Source organism: Cydia amplana, chromosome 8, assembly GCF_948474715.1.
Source record: "Cydia amplana chromosome 8, ilCydAmpl1.1, whole genome shotgun sequence".
Taxonomy (NCBI): domain Eukaryota; kingdom Metazoa; phylum Arthropoda; class Insecta; order Lepidoptera; family Tortricidae; genus Cydia; species Cydia amplana.
In genome coordinates, this window is record NC_086076.1 from 6,899,945 (window position 1) to 6,925,237 (window position 25,293).

The 25,293-nt window shown below is 37.4% G+C and overlaps 1 protein-coding gene and 1 long non-coding RNA gene across 6 annotated transcripts in view; one reads left to right on the forward strand and one right to left on the reverse strand.

The window, feature by feature from the left end:
- Window positions 1–25,293, reverse strand: part of LOC134650185 (3',5'-cyclic-AMP phosphodiesterase) — a 577,846-nt gene that overhangs the window by 479,721 nt on the left and 72,832 nt on the right. Inside the window, exon 2 of one of the 5 annotated variants that reach the window (XM_063505099.1) lies at window positions 23,972–24,404. The exons of the other annotated variants lie outside the window; for them this stretch is intronic. Coding sequence (XP_063361169.1) covers window positions 23,972–24,060 — 89 coding nt within the window. The 5' untranslated portion in view covers window positions 24,061–24,404. The remainder of the gene's footprint in view (window positions 1–23,971; window positions 24,405–25,293) is intronic. 5 annotated transcript variants of the gene reach the window in all.
- LOC134650360 (uncharacterized) overlaps window positions 1–25,293 on the forward strand; it is a 156,547-nt gene that overhangs the window by 8,702 nt on the left and 122,552 nt on the right. The gene's annotated exons all lie outside the window — the stretch shown is intronic.

Consider the following 25,293-nt stretch of genomic DNA (forward strand, 5'->3'; position numbering starts at 1 on the left):
ATTTCGCATTTTTCTGAAGGAACGGAATTCATAAATTGGGTTATTATTATTTTTTCAGATTATTTGATTGCATTGACATATCACCAATATAGATAGAACATTTAAGTTACCAGAAGAAAAGCATTTGTGTTCTTTTATACAGTGTGGAAAAGGTAGGTTCGATTCCCGGGCGCGACTAAGCGAATTTAAAAAAAAAACAACGTGTTGCATTCCGGGAGTGCCGACAGAAGTGAAAACTCAATGACTAGTCCAAAATGTCTGCAGCACTATGTATAATTGACCCATCCTCCTTTCTATTGAAAACTTTTGGTTCCGAAATTGCTGGTCAGTGAGCTTGTTTAAAATTCGAAATTCAAATTTATAAATATACGCTATAGCGTTAATTGTTTAAAATTCGAATAGAAATTGTAAAGTTACCTTGCAGACCTCGCGTCTAAATATATTTGGTCATGATATTTTGAGTTTTATTCACCAGTACTAGAGTTCACTTTTATTAGCGATTTCATCAAGATGTAGCTTTATTGAATTATATTTGAGTGATATAAAGTTATAATACTCTGAGATCCTCGTATTTCAGCCCGTACAAGATTATAACCTTTTTCATGTAATGTCATTGAGTTTTTCTTTATTGATTTAAATGCCATCTAAATGATTGGCCATCTAAACCTTACGGTCACATGATCGCCTTACGCTGTCTCGAGTTTATCATTTTTTCCCCACCTCAAAAAGTGCCTAGCGCCGCTAAAGAAGTTTTCACTTCAAAAATCTTTGAATGCAATTGTTTCTTTAAAAAACAATAATGTTTCATTTAAGTAAAATGAGCAAACGTAAGGTTTTAAGGCACTTTCCCTCCAGGGCCCATAATTTTTTTCCACCCGGTAGTAGACAACTATTTTTTTCGACTAAATGAAGTTTTATTAGATAAATCGTTGATCACATGGTTCGTTTCACACATCACATCAAATCGTTTGTCATCACAATCAAAATTTGTCAAAAGTAATGAAATTTATGCCAAAAAAACATAAATAAAACATATAAATTCAACACATTTTTTTAATAAAAATCTTTCTCGATGATATAAAAAAGAACATCGACAAATTATGTTCAAAGAATTAATATCAAAACAGATGTCATAATTAGGATTGGCTACTTTAAGAAAGGGACAGAGAGATTTAATCCTCTCGCTTTGCACGTTTTTCTCATTCCTCCTTGTCAAGCCAAAATAAACTATAAAATGATAGTAACACAGTACATTGTAATATTCACTTTTTCCACGGTATCATGTCATTGTTAATTACTTATGTGAAATTGTAGTGGCGTGCGACTTTCAAACCGGAGGTCACGGGTTCGAACCCCGGCCCGTGCAAGTGAGTTTTTGTAAGTAGAGACCTTTTTTAGTGGTACTTAAATATAATAACTTTTCGTATTATTGAAATAAAATATTTTATTCAAACAAACTTAATAATATAATAATTAAAACGAATAATATCAATTAGTTTTTAATATTTATTCAATTATTTTAAATTATTTGAGCATGAAACATACTAGATTTATTTTTATCATTACAATAGAAAAAAAGCAAAAAATATATTCTTATAGATATTTTATTTTCAAACAAAAATAAAGCAAAAAGTTACGGTTAGATTCTGATGGCTAAATACCAAACAGCTACCGATACATTTCAATATCTGTCGAAATTTCCTAACCCGTTGTAACTGACAAAGAATATAGATTTCGACGTAGCATGACGTAGCTAAGCAAACACGCACACATGCGTAACGTATAGGCCTGTAAGAAGGCACCATCATAGGTTTACCTCCGATTCCGTTACTACTCAATGGAGTTACGACTCAACGTTTATTGGATATTAAAATTTTACGTAATTCGGAGCGCTGCGCGAAGTGACATAGGTCTTACCTCTTTGAGGCACGACGGCCATCTAACATTACTGGCATAAAGAATGCATTTATGACTTTGACGCATGACAGAAAGAGAAACCGAACTGCGTAAAATGGGCGTTTGCTGTTGAATTCATAAAATCAAAAATCGATAATAAATCCATCGGTAAAGGATAATAAGTTAATATTTAGTTCTTTGAAAGTTAAGACGAGATGAAAACCTTTGCTGTAAGGTGGATTGTGCTGGATATGGATGTGTTTTCTAGTTGCACGAAGCTAAAACCGAAAAATGAACACGTAAGTTTGGATTTATTTTCTATCGAGAAAATTTTAAGCATTCGTGTTTCGACTACTACGAAATGTCTTATCATATAGTCAAGAAACATATATCCGAAAATCACTACTGTTTGTTTCCGGGGCTAGCCACTGCCACCTTTCTAAGATCCTGTTATTTTTCGATGCACGGCCTTAACAGAAAAGTAATGAACAGAGCTTCGCCTCAAATTGTTACTCACGCCACTCGCTTTTTTTGAGCTCTCTTAAACAACGGTTGCATAAAATAAAAGATAAGTTAACCAACAATAATAAATCAATTGAATTAAACGATGCCTTAAAATATAGACCGGTAGAAAACCACGTCTTGTCCCGCTCTCCCCTTACGTGATACAAGTATTATGCGAGTGGCGTAAAATTATAATCTATTATTCTAATGGTGACAAACGCAAGTAGCATTAAAAGCAATCAATTTACCCACCCCACTAATTACTTCATCAAATATGCAATATGCAAGATGGTTCACAAATTACACAGAAGACGATGCTCTTAGTAATATGCTCTAAGTAGCTGTATGAAGGTAACACTGTAAGGGCCCAATTCTGATTTTGAATATCGTTGTTGTTAGCTAGTTGTTAGATAGCTATTAGATATCTATTAGACGTCACCGAGATACAACAACGATATTTTTAAGATCTAGCCTGTCAAATTTGACATTCCGCGATTCTGGAGATACTCTTGAACGATTTTCACAATGCCTAAAACGCCTCGTTCTGTATTTTTAGATCTCAAAACGATTTTGAAACGATCTTTAAACTATAATTTAACGTAAAAGTGACATTGGTTGCCCGAATTGAGCTGCAAAAGATATCTAGTTGAAATCTAAACTATTTGGTATCTAGTACATATCGTATCGTTCTCTTCTCTAGAACGGATCTTGTTTTCCGAATACCGCGGTATGTGTTTAGAATGGGAAACTTAACATGACAATGAAGAGACGCTTTCCTGATAGATTTCCGTTCATTGACCCACCTATTGCTATCTCTATTGCACGCGCATAATTATATTGCTGTCAAACTCGCACAGTGACATTGACAACCGGCATCATGGGCGTGCAATACGTGCAATAGAGACCGATACAGTCATCGTCATAAAATTGTCATCGTGAACGAGTATGCTAACTCAAAAGTGTTCATATCTCTATTTACATCGCTTCGGGCTAGCAGGTTTTGAATTGAGTTCGGCTGACAAGACAGTTTACTGATAAATATGAAAGTCCAACTGTACTTGATTGGTTATTTATACTTATAATAATAAACTTCTTTTTGAAATGCCTTTTATCTATTTTGTGTTTACTCTTTTCTGTTCTGCGAAAGCTATCCACTTCGATTACAAAAATGTTGATGGCTATTCGTTCTTAGGTATATTTTATTTATAGGGGCTCAGTGTCGTGTACTGGCGTAACAGGTATCGGCCTTTCCAATAAAAAGGGATGTATTGGTAAGGAATTCTTGGCTGGCTCTACGTTTGGTAGATATTGGACATTTATAGAATTACTCCTCAGATCACTCGGTAAGATTTGCTTTGCTGACAACGTTCGAATGGACATCAAGCCAGACTTGGCTAGAATGCTATACTACCTAAATTGATATGTAATGTATGTATATGTAGGTGACAGAAAGTTGGTGGTTGGTTTTCATGTGACTCACACTCGTACATATTTTTAATAATTATCATTCGTTATCCGTTTATCTTCGAGCATTTTTAACAAGCTTTTATTAGGTCGACCTGTATGTAACTATGTAATGGAATCTTTAATATAAAAATTTTTATCCACTTCCCGGTTTCCGATTGAGCTGAAATTTTGCATACACATGTAAGTCGGGTGATAATGCAATATTATGGTACCATCGAGCTGATCTGATGATGGAGACAAGAGGTGGCCATAGGAACTCTGTGATGAAACAACGCAACCTAATTGTGTTAGGGGTTTTTAGAATTGTCCCGATGAGTATTATTATTATTATTTGTATCTCCTTTTTTGGGATCACGGGCCTATAAATCCCGGTCTTTTGATAGGCTTGCGTGGGGATATAGATCCAACACGTAGAGGCCCTTTGGAGAGCTTTAATGTCATGTAGAACGCCTGCTGGGACCCGTTTACAGGTGCAACAATAGACACCCATGAACCGGTCTCAGCAGGCATTGGGATTATTGTAGAAAAAAAGTGAACAGAATACCGGTCTATGGATTGAAGTTTGGGTGGACTATGAGACTGGGCTATTGCAAAGACGTACGGACACCTGCCATAACAAGGTTTACACAAGTTATCGAGGCAGGTGGTGACTTGCCGCGCACTAGATGGGCCCCTGAAACTGCCGTCGCGAAGACGACCAGGAGCAACATCGGTGTGAGCGGCTCAGGGGTGTCGAGAGGTGTACACCGCTTTCTACCCAGTGACTGTAAACAGCCACTGTGCCAACTCGCGCTTACGCAAATTTCACTTCCACCCCTGGAGCATATAGCTCTAACGACTCCTCTCTGGACGGCCAATGAAGGCAAGCCAGAGCCGAGAGTCCTGCGGGTCCCCTTGGGGTCCACTCCGACCGACGAAGACACGCCGGAGACGGAGACCCTGACCGACTCTCTGGAGCACTCGGGTCCGTGGGGTCGTTACTCCCCAACAGCTCGCCACAAGCTGCCCTGCACATTATTATTATTATTATTAAATCTGTTTATTTCAAATAATAATAGAATTACAATTTCTAAAACCTAGTTACAATCTTTAATATTTAAGATTTTATTAACTAGGTAGAGCGGGGACTTATTCCCTAGTCTTAAGTTCTAATAATATTTATTATAATTATGTATTTATATATGTTTATGTGTATATGTATTATATCTATGTGCTTACTTATTTATTAATTATTCTTGTACTATGGAATTCAGTTCTTTTTTTATTATATATTTAATCTTATTAGGTTTATTACTTATATCTAGTAATACTCTATTAGGAAAGTTGTTTAGAATAGTAGGTAAGTATGCATTCCAGACTCTATTGCCATATTCATTATTTGTTTTAGGGACTTTAAACTGAGGTTCATTGGGTAATCGCCGGAGGTTGGCCGGTCTATTGTATCTATCCAGCTTTCCTAATAAGTCTTTGTATTCAAGAATCATAGCCAGTTTTACTTTATTAAATATGCTAAGTACTCTACAATATTGAAATAGTTTATCATAGTTATTCTTATATTTTTGCTTTATTTTTAATGGAACTATGGTTTTTAGTATTCTTATTTGTATATTATAAATTCTGTGTAGGTATGTGTTGTATGTTCGTCCGTAGCTAGATATTCCGTAGTTAATTACCGAATCTGCTAGGGCCATATATAGCAAGCGGAGTGTGTTGTATGGCATTTTGTGTTTGAGTATGCTTAAATTGCTAAGTATTGCCCTAAGTTTATTACACACATGGTCAACGTGAGGCCCCCAGTTGAATTTGCTGTCAATTTTTAAACCAAGGTAAGTATGGTTTTCAACTACCTCTAACGACTCACAATTGCAGCTTGATAAACGAGAGTGCATACACAAGTGTTCGTGGGCTATTATTCTAGGAGTTGTGCTAATCTTAATATACGGTGAGTGGATATACATTATTTTAGTTTTGTTATAGTTAAGGGATAGCCCTACGTCATGTGCCCATTTACATAATTTATCAAATTCGCTTTGCATTTGACACTCTGCGATCTTTATGTTAGTGTTTGCTGTTATTAGGCAAGTGTCGTCAGCGAATTGGTATACAGAGGCAGATCGGAATATGTTACACATATCATTTACATATATTAGATTATATTAGATATTACATAGATTAGTTGTATGTCGTAAGAAAAGTACAGTCAGCGATAAAAGCTTGTACCAAAAATGAAATTTTTGCCAAAAACGTATTGTGTATAAAGCGAATACTTGCACACATATTAAAATATATAACATAGTCACGTTATGTCAGATCATCTCACCAATAGGGTGTATTACTGCAATGTTTAGCCGCCAGAGTGCAGCACTAGTGTATACCATAGAGTAACTTATACATACTTACTGTACCTTAAACTGTTTTTTGATAAGTTTTCACAGACAATCAAATATGAATCCTTTTTGTGTAATATATGTATGTTTTTCCTATAAATTTTGTATGTATTTATATCCTTTATCTTTTTGGTACCGTGTTGTACATTTTGCTGCATTCGTCACCCTCTTTTCACTTTCTCCTCTCATCTACTCAAAGGTTAACTGGAAGAGATCCCTCATAGGGATAAGTTCGCCTTTGTACTTCTCACTACTTGTATGTTATTTTTAATATATCTTTTTGTACAATAAAGAGTTTACTACTACTACTACTATATGACATTGATACATCAGGCGGTTTGTTTACAAAGGGCCTACCGGGAAACGCGAAATCGAAACTCAGCTAGCTATCTGCCTCTTTATCGCTCGAATATGCAAGAGTGATAGAGAGGTTAGATAACAAATATTCGACTCTCTCGTTTGCGATAGACCCTTAGAATGTGACATACTGTGGGTGGGTGTGGGTTTCGCGTAATATTCCCTATAGCAGGGGTTGCGAAACTTTTTTTAGGCACGCCCCCCTGCTACCTAAAATGAAGTTCCCACGCCCCCCTTTTCGCTTCGATGCAAGGAAACAGGGAACTATCAGGCAATGGGGTTCAAATTTCCCAAGGCCCCGCGCCCCCCACTTTGGGAACCCCTCTGCCCTATAGTATTAACAAACAGTCTATCATATAACATTTTAAGTATTTCAAACAGACCATACTTTGTTGATCAAAACCGCTTCATTATTTGTCAAAGTCGAAGCTCAATGGGCCGTAAGCTGCAGAAAGGCCTGGGGGTTGCAATCGGGCTAGTTAGGCTAGATATTTTAGAGTTCGAGGCAAAGACGTCTCTGACGTCGAATGAAAATCGATCGGCAAATCGGGAACGAAACGGAACGGATGGGCTATGAAACGTAAGCTGCGGATTTCAGCGAGTGAAAACGTAGAGTTGCTTCTTGGTATTGTTTATCAATGATAGCTAAGTAACAACACCTGCACTGTTTTATTGAATTTATCAGATGTGACGTTATCTATGAAAAGGGACCTTATTGTCGATGGCGCTTACGCCTTTGATAACGATGCTCCGATATAAATACTTACAATTCCGCGCGACGCTAAGCGGCGTAAGCGCCATCGACAATAAGGTCCATTTTCATAGATAATGCCCCATATTATACACATTCACTGCCGCTAGGGTCCACAGGAACAGAGGTTTGTCAGGTATGACGCTACGGCATACTACGTCAGGCCTCCGTGCTACGTCATCCCTTCACGTCAGGCTACGTCACACCACGTCATCGCCAGCATACGTAGTTAGTTGATGCACCGTTGCATTTAGTGATTGTGAAATCAATACACCGAATATCATTGTGATTAATAAAAGGACCTCGCCGCCTTGACTCGCGGCCAATTGTTACTCCTAAATCGTTTAGGTTGGACACCTCGTTAAGAATTTAATGTAATTTGCACCAAATATATCTTATTCTGTAGTACAGACCTCTTATCAATTTACCTCCTCCGCTGCTGCCACTCCCTACATATATAATTGGTTCGTAGGAGATTTTCACTACAAACGGGAAAAAACGTGTTATCGGCTACGACGGCTACGCTCGTAGCGCACATTTCGCGCTAGCACTGATTGTCCGCGGTATTCGGAAAAAAACTGCCGTATTCGAACTTCAAGATATTCACAAGAGACGAAAATGAAAATGAAACTAAAACATTGGTTACTAAAATCACCGTTTTATGATATCGATGAATATCTTTCATGCAGAATTGATAATTGATGACGTACTTACCTAAATAAAATTAATTATATCAAATAAACATGTAAGTATACATACTTATGTATTAATAATTAATAAGTATATCTACAATGATATTTCAAATTTTATGTACCTAATCTTTGACTGGTAACCTAATGTTATTAATAAATTTTCATTTTCATTTTCATTTTTCATTGACGACACGTACAAAATCCATTCTAGATACGTTATAGTTTAGATTTCAACTAGTTCTCTTTTGCAGCGCAATTCGGGCAACCAATGTCACTTTTACGATAGATCGTGTTAGATATCTATTAGATGTGAATTAGATCTCTAAGTAATATCTTGTGGAAATCGTTCAAAAGTATCTCCAGAGTCGCGGAAATGTCAAATATGACAGTTTAGATCTTAAACATATCGTTATCGTATCTTGGCGATGTCTAATAGATATCTATTACCAAATCCGAATCGGGCCCCAAGATCTGTTCTAGAGAAGAGAACGATACGATACGTACTAGATACCAACTAGTTTAGATTTCAACTAGATATCTTTTGCAGCACAATTCGGGCAACCACTGTCACTTTTACGTTAAATTATCGTTTTAAGATTTTTTCAAAATCGTTTAGAGATCTAAAAATACATAACGGGACGTTTTAGACATTGTGGAAATCGTTCAAGAGTATCTCCAGAATCGCGGAAATGTCAAATTTGACAGGCTAGATCTTAAAAATATCGTTGTCAAAATATCTTGGTAATGTCTAATATCTATATCTAGTTCAAAATCCGAATCGGGCCCTGTGTTAACGGTTTGAGATCTATGAATACTCATGTAAAATTATACCGGAACTACTCAATCTATGTGTCTATACGGCATAGAGACTACTTCCTGTTACCTTTGACATATGAGATTGAATGTCAACGGACACACATGACATGACAATCCTTATGTTTTAAAAATAAATCCGGTATTGTACCTATGCGAGTTGAATGTGGGCTAAATTTCCAATATGTTCAAGTTGTCTACCCAAACCAACACTGATATATGATGCAGGCAAGAAATATGAATAACTTGTCAGCAATACTTCTCATAATTAAATATAACACCTGCGAAATAAAACTATTTAAACGGATTAGGTACCTATATCGCGTATAATGACATTAAAATACATCCCGACGTTACAGCGTTCGTGGTCAACGGGAGACGGAAAAATATATTGACCTCTGTCAAAATCACAATAGTGATGGGTAGGACATCAACTTAAAATGAGTTTGTATGAGTACCTCATTTTCTAAAATGAGGTGTTACAATGTCTTACTTCAAATGAGGTGAGGTACTAGCATATTTTCAGCGTCGACTATTCCATTAATTCCAACAGCGACAATTTTTTTTAATGTATATACATATTTATGTATTCATCACTTCCTTTACGCACGCGAGCACCTAGCGCCTCGCGCGATCCAGTCACTATCTTGCGAGTTGTGAGGAGTGTATGAGTTTTGAGGGTCGCGAGACTCGCGAGTGAATTTGAATAGATAAGAGTTTTTTAAAATTTGACGTGTGTGAATGTATAGAGGAGTGAAGTAAGACATTTTTGCGGTACGAAGTACTGCGACAAATTAACAAAATGAGTGGTACAAATGAGGTGCCTCACGAGTGAGCGACTCAACACTAATCACAATGTGTAAAACCATACAATCCAAAATAATGCGCAATAGTTATACATTGTATGGCTGATGGTTATAGTAATTATTTTTCAAAATAGGGTCATACGACGTAGGACACCTGATAAGGCATGACAAGTTTTTCCTGAACATCTTGGAAGGCAGGATTGAAAAGACAAGAGAAGAAGGGAAACCTAGAATAACTTATCTCAGCCAAATAAAAAATGATACATCGTATGAGGAAATTAAAAGACTGGCACAAGAAAGGAATGATTGGCGATTACTCCTCCGACAAGAGCAAAGCTCTTAAGTTATGATGATGATGATGACGACTATTTTAAGGAACACTACTTTTTTTAGTATTTTGTATATTGATGTCAAGATGCAAGTTTGAATTGGCCTCTAGCTGTATAAATAAATATTGGCCAGCACTGAGGATCCGCGTCAGCATCGATGCGAGGACCCAGTCAAAACCGGGAAGGCGAGACATCCAATTATATTTTATGTACATTTCGCTGGATTTACGTCGGCCTTGCGCGCAGAAGCGGGTAACTCATTACCATACCGTAAAATTTGCGGACGTTTACGTTTCAACCGAGGGGATATTAGAATTTGATACACAAATATTCACTTTCACGACTTCCCATAGCTTTTGTGTTGATTCAACGTAAATGGCAAATTTTATTCATATTATTTATGTAATTTTCACTAAGCTCGTAAAGGCTAGAGAGAGATTTTATTCTTCAAACACTGATGAGAAAATTGCATTTTATCCACAAGAGTGGCAAAGTAAATTAATGCCAATTTTGATTTGCTTCCTCATATTGGCTGGTAGAATTGACTTTTAAATTACGATTTTAAATATAAATTTAATAGTGGTCACTTAAGTAAAGCGCTGGTGGTCTAGCGGTAAGAGCAATTTTATTTGCGACTTGCAATCCGGAGGTCGCGGGTTCAAACCTCGGCTCGTACCAATGAGTTTTTCGGAACTTATGTACGAAATATTATTTGATATTTACCAGTCGCTTTTCGGTGAAGGAAAACATCGTGAGGAAACCGGACTAATCCCAATAAGGCCTAGTTTACCCTCTGGGTTGGAAGGTCAGATGACGGTCGCTTTCGTAAAAACTAGTGCCTACGCCAATTCCTGGGATTAGTTGCCAAGCGGACCCCAGGCTCCCATGAGCCGTGGCCAAAATGCCGGGACAACGCGAGGAAGAAGAAGTGGTCACTTAAGTCTGATCTAATTAGATTTACAGTATTTTCTCCGCGATGGTGTAGCGATAAATTTTGTCTTTCACTGGGTAGCAAAGTTTATTAACCCTTTGCAAAATTCCAGATTCCATTTTTCCAAACATTTCGCTACCGCTTTTGTTTCAATTTTGGAATATTTCGCTTGCTCGGGTATCATTATAAGGGCGAGGGGTTAAACAACATCTTCTTATGATTACCTATTATTCATAGCTTCATTGTAGAAGGACTAACATGTCACACTATTATTAAGGATACACGTATAATGTTACTAAGGATAGGCGTGGCTCATTCCGCGATTTCGTCGCTTTGCTACACTGCCGTATTCGAACTTCAAGATATTCACAAGAGACGACACGTACTAGATCCATTCTAGATACGTTACAGTTTAGATTTCAACTAGTTCTCTTTTGCAGAGCAATTCCGGCAACCAATGTCACTTTTACGATAGATCGTGTTAGATATCTATTAGATGTGAATTAGATCTCTAAGTAATATCTCGTGGAAATAGTTCAAGAGTCGCGGAAATGTCAAATTTGACAGGTTAGATTTTAAACATATCCTTATCGTATCTTGACGATGTCTAAAAGATATCTAATAGATGTCTATTACAAAATCCGAATCAGGCCCGCAGGTAGCTAAAAGTACTTCCCTTCCGCCCCAATTTTGGGGAAAGCCATAAGCCGCGCGTGGCGCTGTCGTCACCTAGCGGCAGTATCTGTGCTGATCGTAACAGACGCGTTTTGTTAGAGAGTGAGTCTTCTGTACTTAGTACTATTATTTATTCTGTGCTAAGGATATGTTTAGGCTCTTTTAGCTCTGATGTATTGTAAGACTGAAGTATGAAAGCTACACGTAGATATATTGCACGCGATGCATATTACACACCGCAGTCTCTTTGAAAGTCTCGCTCACAGTACGTCCTGTTCCCTCACCCGTGACTGGCTCCACAGTGAAAGTATTGCCAGCAGTGTTTTAACTCTTTTTTTAGTATCATTCTAATAAGATATTATCAGGTAATATATCCAAGAATCCTATAATCATTCTACCAGGAAGCATTCCATTAACATTACATACATTATAAAGCTACAATTTTTTATTTCAAACATTTATCTGCTAGCATGAAATTTTTGCCTATAAGCTTTTTCAGTTTTTATTTATAGCCGTCGTTGCCGATCGTTTCAGCACGGCTACCATCAGTTTGGCACTGACATAAACGCCGTCGAGGACGTAATTTACTTTCTATACATCTCGCTCGTACTCGCATATTAGTGCAAAACGAGATGTATAGAAAGAAAATTACGTTCACGATAGCGTAAATGTCAGTTTGACACTGTCAGTGACTCATGGTACGGGCTCAGGTGTACGAGAGTTTCGTACTACCTTGCAGTTATAATACTGCTAACGTTTTCATGGTAGCCGGGTTTCATTAAAAAGAGTATCTGTGGGTGAAGACAGACCCGACCAGTTAGATGAAATGCCGCTGGCTCCATGAAAAATTAATGAGTGCATTCACTTGCTCCTGCTTAGTTTCTTTTCATAAATAGTAATTAAATTATTAATTAGCGACCACGTCACAAAAAATAATAAGTATTTGAAGTACATATTTTATATATGTTTTCTTATGTTTAGGATGTATTACCTATTTAAAACATTATGTAACAAAGCTATTTAACAGCCAAGCCATTTACACGTAAAAAGGCGGCAATCAATCAATAGGATCGATACACCTAAAGAGCTACCACTGGATACAAACATGGATATTGGAATATCTTGTTTATCAAATTCCGTATATAAATATGTGCGTCATGTACTTGTTTACGTCATCGTACTTAATTAATCGAGTAATATCTGGGAGACCGAGCTTTGCTCGGAAAACATATAAAAACTCAAAAATGCGCGTTTTCCCAGAGATAAGACCTAGCTAGATCGACTTTTCGCCCCCGAAAACCCCCATATAGCAAATTTCATCGAAATCGTTAGAGCCGTTTCCGAGATCCCCGAAATATACATATATAAATAAACATAAGAATAAATAAATAAATAAGCAAGAATTGCTCGTTTAAAGGTATTAGATAGTGAAGTACGATATATCCGTACTGTATATGTTTTTAATTGTAACGTTAGAAAAAGAAACATGTTATTATACATAAGCTTTTATCATTTACCAGGACAAAGATATTCCAATTGGCGTGAAATGCCAAGGCTAGGTTAATCCCTCGAAGAATTGAATATCACGCGATTTTTGTTTCGTGACGGCTTTTGTAGGGATGTGCTTGTAAAATCAATTGAGTTGTGAAGCTTACGTCGAGCAATTCGAAGCACATAGGGTGTTGTGTTTTTACTTTGATATGTTAAGCCTTCATGAGCGCCCCGTTTTTAGAGTTTCGTAGTCAACAAGGAACATTTTTAGCTACTCCATGTGTATTTAGAACATGTTTTGTTAATTAATGCCGGAATCGGAATGAATGTGTTGGAATTTATGTCTGTACACAAATTCCTATAAAATAGGTACTAAGGAATCCAGATCTTAAATGATGGGCCTGAATAATTAAGTAAAAATAATATAATGGTGTAAAATTAGGATAGGACCAGTTCTCCACTTTTTAATTTAGTATAGCTTTGTAGTACAAAATAAATACGCTCTATCAGCTGCATTTGTTCGAGGATCATCCGACATCTGATATTGGATCGGACAATGTGAAAACGCTTTTATTCGGGTCCGACTTGTTAGGGTTTCCAATGTCTAGATAAATCTTCATCATCATCATCATCATAACTTAAGAGCTTTGCTCTTGTCGGAGGAGTAATCACCAATCATTCCTTTCTTGTGCCAGTCTTTTAATTTCCTCATACGATGTATCGGTTTTTATTTGGCTAAGATAAGTTATAGGTTTCCCTTCTTCTCTTGTCTTTTCAATCCTGCCTTCCAAGATGTTCAGGAAAAACTTGTCATGCCGTATCAGGTGTCCTACCATCATGCCTCTCCTATTTCTTATTGTATTTAATAAGAATCGCTTTTTCTCCTATCATACTCAGGACTTCTTCATTCGTCTTCCTCTCAGTCCAGCTGATCCTTTCCATCCTCCGCCAACACCACATTTCGAAAGCTTTCAACCGTTTTCTATCTTTAGATAAATCTTAGTTTGCTTATATCGGGTTACTTTTGTTTAAGTGTAATAAAGTTAACTGAACAAACTAATAGAGACAGGCCAAGTTACTAAAAATATAAATCGCACCATCACTAGTTAGTTTCTGAACCGCTGGTAACGCAAGACAGTAAATGCGCTTTACCCTATTACTTAGGTAGGTATATAGCGCACACTGAAGTTACTTTATTCGTGAGGGATTAGAAAACTTATAAATATAAACTATTATGTTTATAAAACTATGAGGAAGTGTTTTTGAAACTAATGATGGAATTGTATTCCTGTTAACGCGATGTTACTCGTAATCTCGTGTTCAAAAAACACTTTAATATTGCTTCAACAAGTTTAATATGTGATTCGAACATGTATAGAGACAAACCAAAGAAAGTCTGCAGCGCTAGATTAAAAGTAGTTTTTAAAAATCAGTATGCGACAACACCACAGAAAATGGATTAAATAGTCTTGATACTTGTGAAATTTCTACCATATTTACCGTCTATGAAAAAATTAAGCTGTATGCACAGCTTAATTTTTATGGTAAAATAAATTTCATTCCAACAATAGATGTCACTATTAATATGTAGACATATACTAATATTGATAAATAATATTGGGAGAATGTGACATTTGGCTTCATCAAAATTAATAAGCTTTTGTAATATCCGCGACGGCGGTAAATAGGTACAGAGGGCCTACCGCGAACACCGAAGTTCTCAATATGCGAGCATCTTTCTCTTTTACTCCCATTAAGGCGTAATTAGATTGACAGAGAAATTGCCCGCAATTTGCGAACTAAAGTTTTCGGAAAAACGAAATAAACCATTAAAACAATAAACATATATTAAAAATTAATTTTAGCTTTAACTAGTAGGTACCCATGCCGTGAGCATAAGCATGGAGGTTGTGGGTTCGAGCTCAAAACCCGGCTAGTACCAATGAGTTTCTCGAAATGTTAGAGGAAGTTCATAAGTATGCCTATACCTATTAGGTGTGTTCAATTTGCTGTGAAACCTTAGTCTAAACCAATATTATATTATCTAAGTAGGTACATATGGTGAAGTATTAAGATGTTTCATTCCACTTACCCGTCATCAACTCCAAACTTTGTAAACATTGTCGTTTTTCAGCTTGAATCGCCTCGTGCTGACTTTTTACAAGTGTAAAATTATTCGTCACGCGGAAAAGTAACTCCCGCACGCCGGTTTTGTAAGGTTTCACCATGTTTATTCCGTTCATCACAAAACACAATGAATATTTAAACGATTTTGACAAACACACCATAGTGCATGACGTTTACTGACTGCTTAAAAAACATTGCCATATGCAGTTTTTTAATTCGATGTCAAATTATTGCGCTGCAGACTTTCTTTGGTTTGTCTCTAGGTATTTATTTCAATAGTTGCACCAAAATTTCACCGGGTAAGACAGCTGACACGTTCAGAGGGGGATTGTGAAACCATACAACACTACCCAAATCTGGGAATAGAAATCCGGTAAACAGATAGCGATTCACGACGGATATTTGATGCCTTTGTTTACAATGCGCATCCTGTACCATTCACATAATTTGGCTGAACACATTATTTTGAAACTTCCTGTGTTTACGTACCCTCACGATTAATTTTAGTGAACAAAAATCGTTATTCAAACGGCCAAAGCGAGAGAGACAATCGTGTTTATTTCTATAATAATTAGGAAAAGAAAAGGTTAAGAATCAGAATCAGAACATTTATTGATAAAAGCAATATCATTAAGGGTTTTAAGGGTAGTTATTTTATTAGTGGGCCCCGTAACATTCATAAGCCCGAAGAACGTTTTTCCTTCCCATGAGAAAAAATCTATGATTGCCCCGTGTACCCCGTGTACCCGTGTGTGTACGTGTACATAAGATTCAAAGAGAATAGGAAAATATCTTGGATACCGGCATCATTATCGTAAACAATATGTTACCTATATTTGCTAGCGAAACAAAGTACTTTAAGCAGGGCCCTGGAGGATTAAGGACCAGCTTTTTCGAGATCTTATCCATACACTATTTATTATATTTTATTTTATATTTTAACCAAAAACTCTTGTTCGGTGGAATGAATAAGTAGGTCACGGGTAGATAAGCAAGCTTTATTTATTGTTATTAGCAAACTACGAGGGGCGTTCAAAATATTCTCGGTATTGATATCTTACAACCTCTTCTAAAATTTCTTTCGTTACTGGCCGCTAAGGTTTATTCATTGACATTAAAAAAAAGTATAATTCGAAGCGAGATGTTCTTTTGTTTTTCTGCAATTGCTGAACAAACATGAACATCATGTGGGAATTGACAATGTTAACTAAATTAGAACATCGATGCGTGATAAAATTCTTGACAAAACAGGGTAAAAATCAAAAAACCATAAAAGAGGAAATGGATTGTGTTTACCGTGAGTCTGCTCCTTCTTTATCTACCATTCAAAAGTGGTCAAGCGAGTTTAAACGTGGAAGGGAGAGTGTTGAAGACGACCCTAGACCTGGCCGGCCTGTAGTAGCTACTTCACAAGAAAATATTGATAAAGTGGAAAAACTTATATTGGAAGATGGTCGAGTGAAGGTAAAATCTATAGCACAAGTAACCAATCTCTCTATTGGTACCATACATGATATTATCCATGACCATCTTAATATGTCAAAAGTAAGTGCAAGATGGGTTCCGCGAATGCTGACTCGGCTTCAAAAAGGCATGCGTGTAGCTTGTTGTTCCGATTTTATTGACCTGTGCGGTGAAAATCCTGATGAGGTGCTGCAAAGAATAGTTACTGGAGATGAAACCTGGGTTCATCATTATGACCCAGAGAGTAAACAAGAGTCCATGCAGTGGCACATTAAGGGTTCAGCTCATCCCAAGAAGTTCAAGGTCATCCCTTCAGCTGGCAAGGTCATGGCCACGATATTTTGGGATTGTGAAGGAGTATTACAGATCGATTATAAAGAAAAAGGTGTAAATATCACAGGACAGTACTACGCTAACATTCTACGTCAATTAAAGGATGCAATCAAAGAAAAGAGGCGAGGAAAGTTAACCAAAGGTGTTATGCTTCTGCATGACAACGCCCCCGTCCATACTGCTCATATTGCCAAGGCAGCTATTGTTGAATGTGGGTTTGAAACTGTTACTCACCCACCGTATAGTCCGGACTTAGCCCCCAGCGACTTCTTTTTGTTCCCCAATCTTAAAAAGGATCTGCGTGGAAATAAATTTTCCGATGATGAAGCATTGAAGGCGGCAGTGGAGGAGCATTTTTACACCAAAGATAAAAAATATTTTTATGCAGGATTAATAAAAATAATTGATCGATCTTTTAAGTGTATGAACATAGGGGGGGAGTATATTGAAAAATAAAAATATCAAACTTTTCGTACTTGTTTGTTTTCATTCTCATACCGAGAATATTTTGAATACCCCTCGTACTAAGAGGCTCTTATCACTCGAGGCTATTGTGGAGGTGGAGCATGTGTAGTTCATATCTATCCGTTCTTCCGTAAAGTGCAGCAAGATAGTACAAGCTAGATGTACTCGTAAGTTAATATGCAGTGCACAAACGGCTTAAAGTCGGTTAACCCTGCTTGTTACTCAAGAGATCAATTACGTAACTACCAAAATAAAAAAAAGCGGCCAAGTGCGAGTCGGACTCGCCCATGAAGGGTTCCGTATTTAGACGATTTATGACGTATTAAAAAAAACTAATTGCTAGATCTCGTTCAAACCAATTTTCGGTGGAAGTTTACATGGTAATGTACATCATATATTTTTTTTAGTTTTATCATTCTCTTATTTTAGAAGTTAGGGGGGGGGGGACACACATTTTACCACTTTGGAAGTGTCTCTCGCGCAAACTATTCAGTTTAGAAAAAAAAGATATTAGGAACCTCAATATCATTTTTGAAGACCTATCCAGATACCCCACACGTATGGGTTTGATGAAAAAAAAAATTTTGAGTTTCAGTTCGAAGTATGGGGAACCCCAAAAATTCATTGTTTTTTTTCTATTTTTGTGTGAAAATCTTAATGCGGTTCACAGAATACATCTACTTACCAAGTTTCAATAGTATAGTTCTTATAGTTTCGGAGAAAAGTGGCTGTGACATACGGACGGACAGACAGACGGACAGACAGACGGACAGACAGACATGACGAATCTATAAGGGTTCCGTTTTTTGCCATTTGGCTACGGAACCCTAAAAAGGAATTCTACTGTTGAATTAATGCCAGGTTAATTTTTGTTAATAAAACTTTACTAACGGTATGAAATGTCCAATGTAAAGTAAACCCTAAATCTCATCAATTAAAGTCCGTGACTGTACCTATATACTACTAGTTTTCTTGTTTTTTAATATAATACATTTTTACAAAGTTTCAAATTCCTAGCTTAAAATAAAACTTGTACCCCATACAACCTTTCATCCCCTTTTTAACCCCCTTAGGGGTTGAATTTTTCAAAATCGCTTCTTATCTCTTGTACACTTTATAAATGCAACCTAGTGTGCAAATTTCAACTTTCTAGCTTTTGTAGTTTCGGCTCTGCGTTGATGAATCAGTCAGTCAGTCAGGACACTTGCATTTATATATATAGATATAGGTACAGTCATAGAGAAAAAAATACATAGATTGCTCACTCCATACATCAGTTTTAGTACCAAAACGACTATTAGCATCTAGCATCGAGTAGCGGAACTATCAGTACTACTACTTGACAATAGATGTAGCAGTACTAATAGTTCCGCTACTCGATGCTAGATGTAGACACTGAAATTAATAGTCTAACTGATCTATGGAGTGAGCACTCTTGTCTTACTATATTTCTCTATGGTACAGTCACGGACTTTAATATAGTATATACTATATAGTTCGTATTAAAATAGTTATTTACGATACAAGTGCGGAAAAGAGGAAATTCGAAACGAGTGGCGATAAATTAAAACACGACCGAAGGGAGTGTATCGTACAAAGTTTTACAGTACATATGGCCCTTTAAACTTTTGACATCGCACGAAAAGTGCTATTTTACGCACTAGTGCGGGAGAATAGGACCATTAGTACTGTAAAATATTATTACACTGGAAGGTATTGAAGTCCAACGTCGTCAAACATCATCTCAGTTTCCTGCGGCACCATAAAAGGGACACAGAATGACTTCCTCAGATCCTCAATGCGCGTACGCCCCAAGCGGTTTACCGTCGGGCATGGCTCGGTGCACAAAGGCGGTCGACTCCGTTACTACGGTCATGTGTACACAGAAGGCACTATTCACCGCGTTCGAGGATATTGCATGATTTGACTTTTTTTCAAAGTTGCGTTTACAATTGAAAAATCATATTTTCATAAAAAATAATTTTGCGACTGATATTTAAAGCGTAGTCGTAAGTAGGTAATACAAAAGATGTTATAGAATTGTGGATTGAGGAAATATTTTATTATTTTTGTATAAAAGGGTTAAGTTGCTTTCATTCTCATCAGGTCAGGATCTGATGATGGGATCCTAGAGAAATCGCCGGAACTCGATGCAGTATGCACTCTTTTAGAGTTGTGTATTTTTGTCTCGGAAAGGGAGAATACCAAGAGTAGGTACCTATATTTTGGATTCAAGCCAACACAAAGTGAAGTAAACGTCAGTGTACTCCAACACGAAAGGGATTTGGACAGTTAGTTATTTACGAGTAAACAATAATGACTGTACGTTATTATTACAAAAATTAAAGCTATATACTTGCTTGCGTAAACAAACATACTTTCCGACCCTTTAGAGTCCAATAAAACCATCGAATAGCGTATGACCGAGAAATCTGATTTTCTGGTTCCTTATCTAATTTCGATGAAAATCCTTAGGGATTATTATAAATTTCCAATAAAATATAAATCTCACTAAATCTGATAAAGATGTTTCTATCAAGGGGATGTTCCTGTCGAAAACGTATTGGTTGGTGATTGGTACTCGGATGGGTGACCGTTTTTTTGCTTGTTTTTTTTGCTTGTTTTGCTCTATTTTTTGTTGATGGTGCGAAATCCTCCATGCGCGAGTCCGACTCGCACTTGGCCAGTTTTTTTTTTCTACTCCTGTACGCACTTCTTTTGTTTGTCTTTAATACAGGCAGTGTCAGGCACACACACATAAGTACCTAAGGACATGCAATGCATGTATTATTTAAAAGGGCCCACTGATTAACAATCCACCGGACGGTATCGGCCTGTCAGTTGTTCGGAACTGTCAACTTTTTGTTCTAACTGACAGGCCGATATCGTCCAGGGGACTGTTAATCAGTGGGCCTGCAATTCTTCATAACAGCACTAGACAAGTGTCGTTTAAATGACTACTAAGTACATTGCTACTCCCAATAACCACAGAATTCATATAGATTTTATTTTAAAAAAACCGGCCAAGTGCGAGTCGGACTCGCGCACGGAGGGTTCCGCACCATCAACAAAAAAACAAGCAAAAAAAACGGTCACCCATCCAAGTACTGACCCCGCCCGACGTTGCTTAACTTCGGTCAAAAATCACGTTTGTTGTATGGGAGCCCCACATAAATCTTTATTTTATTCTGTTTTTAGTATTTGTTGTTATAGCGGCAACAGAAATACATCATCTGTGAAAATTTCAACTGCCTAGCTATCACGGTTCGTGAGATACAGTCTGGTGACAGACGGACGGACAGACGGACGGACGGACGGACGGACAGCGGGGTCTTATTAATAGGGTCCCGTTTTTACCCTTTGGGTACGGAACCCTAAAAATACAATAATGTGAGACAAGACAGCAAGTTTATAAAACATTGTATGGCAGGGCGGTAAAATTCATCACCATCGGCTGACACCTGGGAATCAATCACCCGTGCCCGCCATCAATCATCACCTACATCCAAACATTCACGGATGGGACCTTTGTTCGAGACTGCGTAACACCCCGATTGATTTACCACGCAAATGTAGCGCGAGTTTGATAAGAGGATCGAATAAGGTAAATTAGACTTGTTGAAAAATATATGGTGGTGGCGACTAGGACAAAACGTGTGTTCATTATGTGTTATAGCGGATGAAACAACGCACCAAAAATATCTGACATCCTGGATAACTTTTCCAAATACGGATAAATCTATACAGTTCGCGTTCATAAGTATCTTTTACAGACCAATTGAAATTAATGAATGCTTATCTCACTATAAATCTTCCAAAGTGAAATTCAATAGAAATTGCAAATAATGTGAATAGACCAATTTACCTTCATTACTTCGTAATCTCATATTTTATCGAAATTAAACGGTCTGTCATATTTAATTTTAATGATTACTTACCGTATGAAACGTAGGTTTTGTGGAACTTAGCAAACTTTTGTTAAATTTTGTCTCTTTCTAACCAACACAACTGTCAAAATGACAGATAAAGGATAAACGATTATCAAGGGCTTGTTAGTCTGAACAGGCGTTCATGAACTTGAACTCCGCTTTAGTAATAGTAAACGTGGCTTGTTTTTACAAATCTTCTGTATGTAAAGTTTTGCAAAAACAAATAAATACCTATTTCAATTTTAGATTTTCTTTAAATTGCTTAAGGTCGGAAAAGAAAGGCCGCAGAGCCGCGGGTAAAGCGCTAGATGTCTCGTCGAGTATTATTATTGAAATACCAACGAACTAATTTGCATAAGGCTACCTTTTGCCGAAATAATTACGCTATATTTTGCTCAAATGAAAATAATATGAGAGACCTTTAACAGAGTGTACAAAAATCGTGAAAATCGACGTCAAAGATTTCTTAACATACTCGTAGTTCACTGTTAGTTACAAGTACTGAATTTTACCACATGAAACAGACTGTTAAATCAGTGGGTTCATAATATTATATCATTCTTGATTTGTAAGAGAAAAAACTGCAAAAATAATTGAACAGAAAATGATTATAGAATATGCTGATGTAGATATTCAAAATATATTGCACATTTATATTAAATTTGCGAACCATATCCGCGTCGCATTCAGTTTACTTTTAATTTTGTTAACAGCATTGAAGTCGGAAATTCAACGTGGTTTTTTGACGATCAAAACCACATATTGTGGAGCAAAAGCAAAACAAAATAGTAACGATTTCCTATTTCTGAAACAATAGAATGTATCATCTCGTCAATATCCTTTAGATTGTATCGGTCAGTAGCGATCCCCAGTTCCTTACAGAAGTAATCCTTCTCGATTCCTTTGTTACTTTATCTACTGCTCGCGGTCTCTACAGCGAAACTGTTTTCATTTAATTTGTAATAGACCGCTCAAGTGTTTTTCCTGCAAATTAAGGAAAGGCATACTCAACTGAACAAGCAACTGTAATTACTACTCTGAAATCACTTTTAAATTTTATACAGTAAAATAACACTCAAGATATACCTATCGAGTAAAGGAACATGATCTTCAAGGTCCTGTTATAAATGGGGTAGTAAATAGAGTAATAATAATTACCTATAGTGGCAGGTATTAGGTATTTCCGCTCCACTGGAGTTGCATAGGCTACGATGATCGCTTTCCATCAGGAGCATTAATAAAGGCCCTTACTAGCCCATAGTCCACCATCTTACATAACTCGTGCTTAGCCTATAGTAAGATCAAGACTAAATTTCAAAAAATTACGTAAAATTACACACACATTCATTGTTATAAATTATTTGATAGCACCGTTATTGACGATCACATATGATTACTAGAATGAGGGTTTATATTATACTTTTTACATACAGTTTTTGTCCTATCCCATGACAATGCAACGTGGGTAAATAGGCGCACGCGATCATCACTTGTTTTTTTTTACTACTTAGCTCCCGTATTAATCATTAATGACTGAACTTTGATTATACGAAAATTATAGTGCAGTGAGCGACTGATCATTGTTCAGGTAATGACAGTGGTAAACAATGCTTATGTTTGCGGCGTAGGTAGTTACGCGATACCTAGTTAATTAGTAATTACCGCTCCGCAGAAGCGATATTTGGTCGATTTATTACTCTGGTGAACACCGTTTAATCAGAGCGTAGCTAATAAAAAGAAATATTATGACTCGTCGTTACAAAAGTTATCCACTGCTGGACAAAGATCATAGCTAAGGATATCCACAACAACACCTGTTCGGGCGCTGCCCACATGGAATAAAAAAGGTACCTAGTGTTCGTACGAAATTCGCATTTAAGCCCGCTTACGAAGCTAAAGATAGGCGACGGTAAAATCGTCTCCACTAAGCCTGAATTTCTTAGTGAAATTAAGAAGTCCTACGAGCAGAATACATGAAAGGACAAGCACCCTTTTTTAAATCACGGGCCTATAATCCCGATCTTTTGATAGGCTTGCGTGGGGACACAGATCCAACACGTAGAGGCGCCTTGGAGAGCGTTTATGTCATGTAGAACGCCTGCTGGAACCCGTTCATACGCGCAACAATAGACACCCATGAACCGGTCTCAGCAGGCATTGGAACTATTGTAAAAAAGTGAACAGTATAAGGGTCTATGGATTGAAGTTTGGGTGGACTATGAGACTGGGTTATAAAGGGCAAGCACCTTATTATTACGCCAAACAATCAAGATTAACAGGGTTGGTGACATTATATTTTCTCTTATCCTTTAAAATTGGCACAAAATGTGGAAGTTTGTGATTTCGAACCTCCTCGAAGCTGAATAATGCTCGTGGTTCTGTTTTAGAAATAACGCAAAAAGACGATCCCAAATCCCAAAAGCATCATATTAAATTCGTTTCAAAACGGTATTAATTAGTTTGTCTTTCCCATACATTAGAACACAACTTGACCGGGTCATGTCATGCATTTCGTTTCCTAGTCAGTAGCCGGTCTGTACTCTACTCAACTCACCGAACATTAGCGAGCGTGTGTCGGCGGCTCTTGAGGTATCTGCCATGGTACTTCTGCAGCTCGCCGATGCTGCCTTGCTCCGCCTGCATCCTGCCGTGTGGCGCGGGCGCCTCCTCGCCCTGCTGAGCCGGCGGCGCGGACGGCGACACGGTGCCCACGCCCCCCCCACGCTTACGCGCTTTTCCCGACTTCCTAGCAGCAGCCGAAATGCATATCTTTACTGCGGAAGGACTCCCGAATCGCTTCTTGCCCGAACTTCTCGAAGAAGTATAAACTGTATCTGTACTGCTTCTGGTGCTTTTGTAAGACGGTGTGAGAGTCGCGTCTGTCGCGTCTTCGAGTGGCCAATCTGAGTCGTCTTCCTCTTCGATTCCAGGAAGGGGCGACTGTTGGCCGAGAGGTCTCGGTGAGCTTATTACTGGTTCTGGAGCAACTGTAAACAAGACAATAAAGGCATTGAGTAAATCTGTCCGCGTGAAGGCTTGCAATCTACAGTAGTACGAGTATAAGAAGCTTAATAGTAGACAGTGATTTGCAACGTAATACCTACATTTCTGCATTATTCTTTAGCATACGAGTGCCATGTAGTTAATATAGGCACCTATTGAAATTACGTATTCACAAGTCGTTGCTACTACGTCTCGACAAAGGCACAATTTGAGCAAGTAATTAATCTCTTCCCGGTGAAGAATTTGCGAATAGAATTCGATATAAGAATTGAATGACGAAAACAATTGGACACTTCGAAATAAAAATGATTACTATTCAAATTTAATAAGGGAGCAAGCGCTGCAAAATACTGGGATCCGTGGAATTTATTATGCAAATTATACCTACTGGGAGTACTGAGCGTGACAAAAACAGGCACATGACATGACACGTGTAACCAAAATGTAGATATTTGTAACTTGTAACATTGTTAAGTACCTAGACTATCCCTAGACTAAAAAGTTCTCAAACTTTTACAATAGCACCTAAATAACGAAGGTTTAAGTAGTTAGCAAAGTAGAAGTTAGACAGCTCCTTTCATTATGTTAGTATCACCTTCACAAAAACTAATAAGAATAGTTACTTTCTCACAAGCAGAGTACAAAGGTAAACTAATTAACGTTTACTGAGTTGTACTTATAGGTTTTGTGCTCAAAAATGGTGGCGGGAAGGTCTTTGTATGGGATGATGTTTTAGAATGGCACCAGATTGCTTTCACATTTAAGGCACTCATAAAAACATTGAACAATTATCAGAAACAAGACAGCTTAAAGAATTTTGGCCAGTTACATACCTAAAAAAATTGTAGTTTTTTGTTGGGTAGCTGAAAGTAA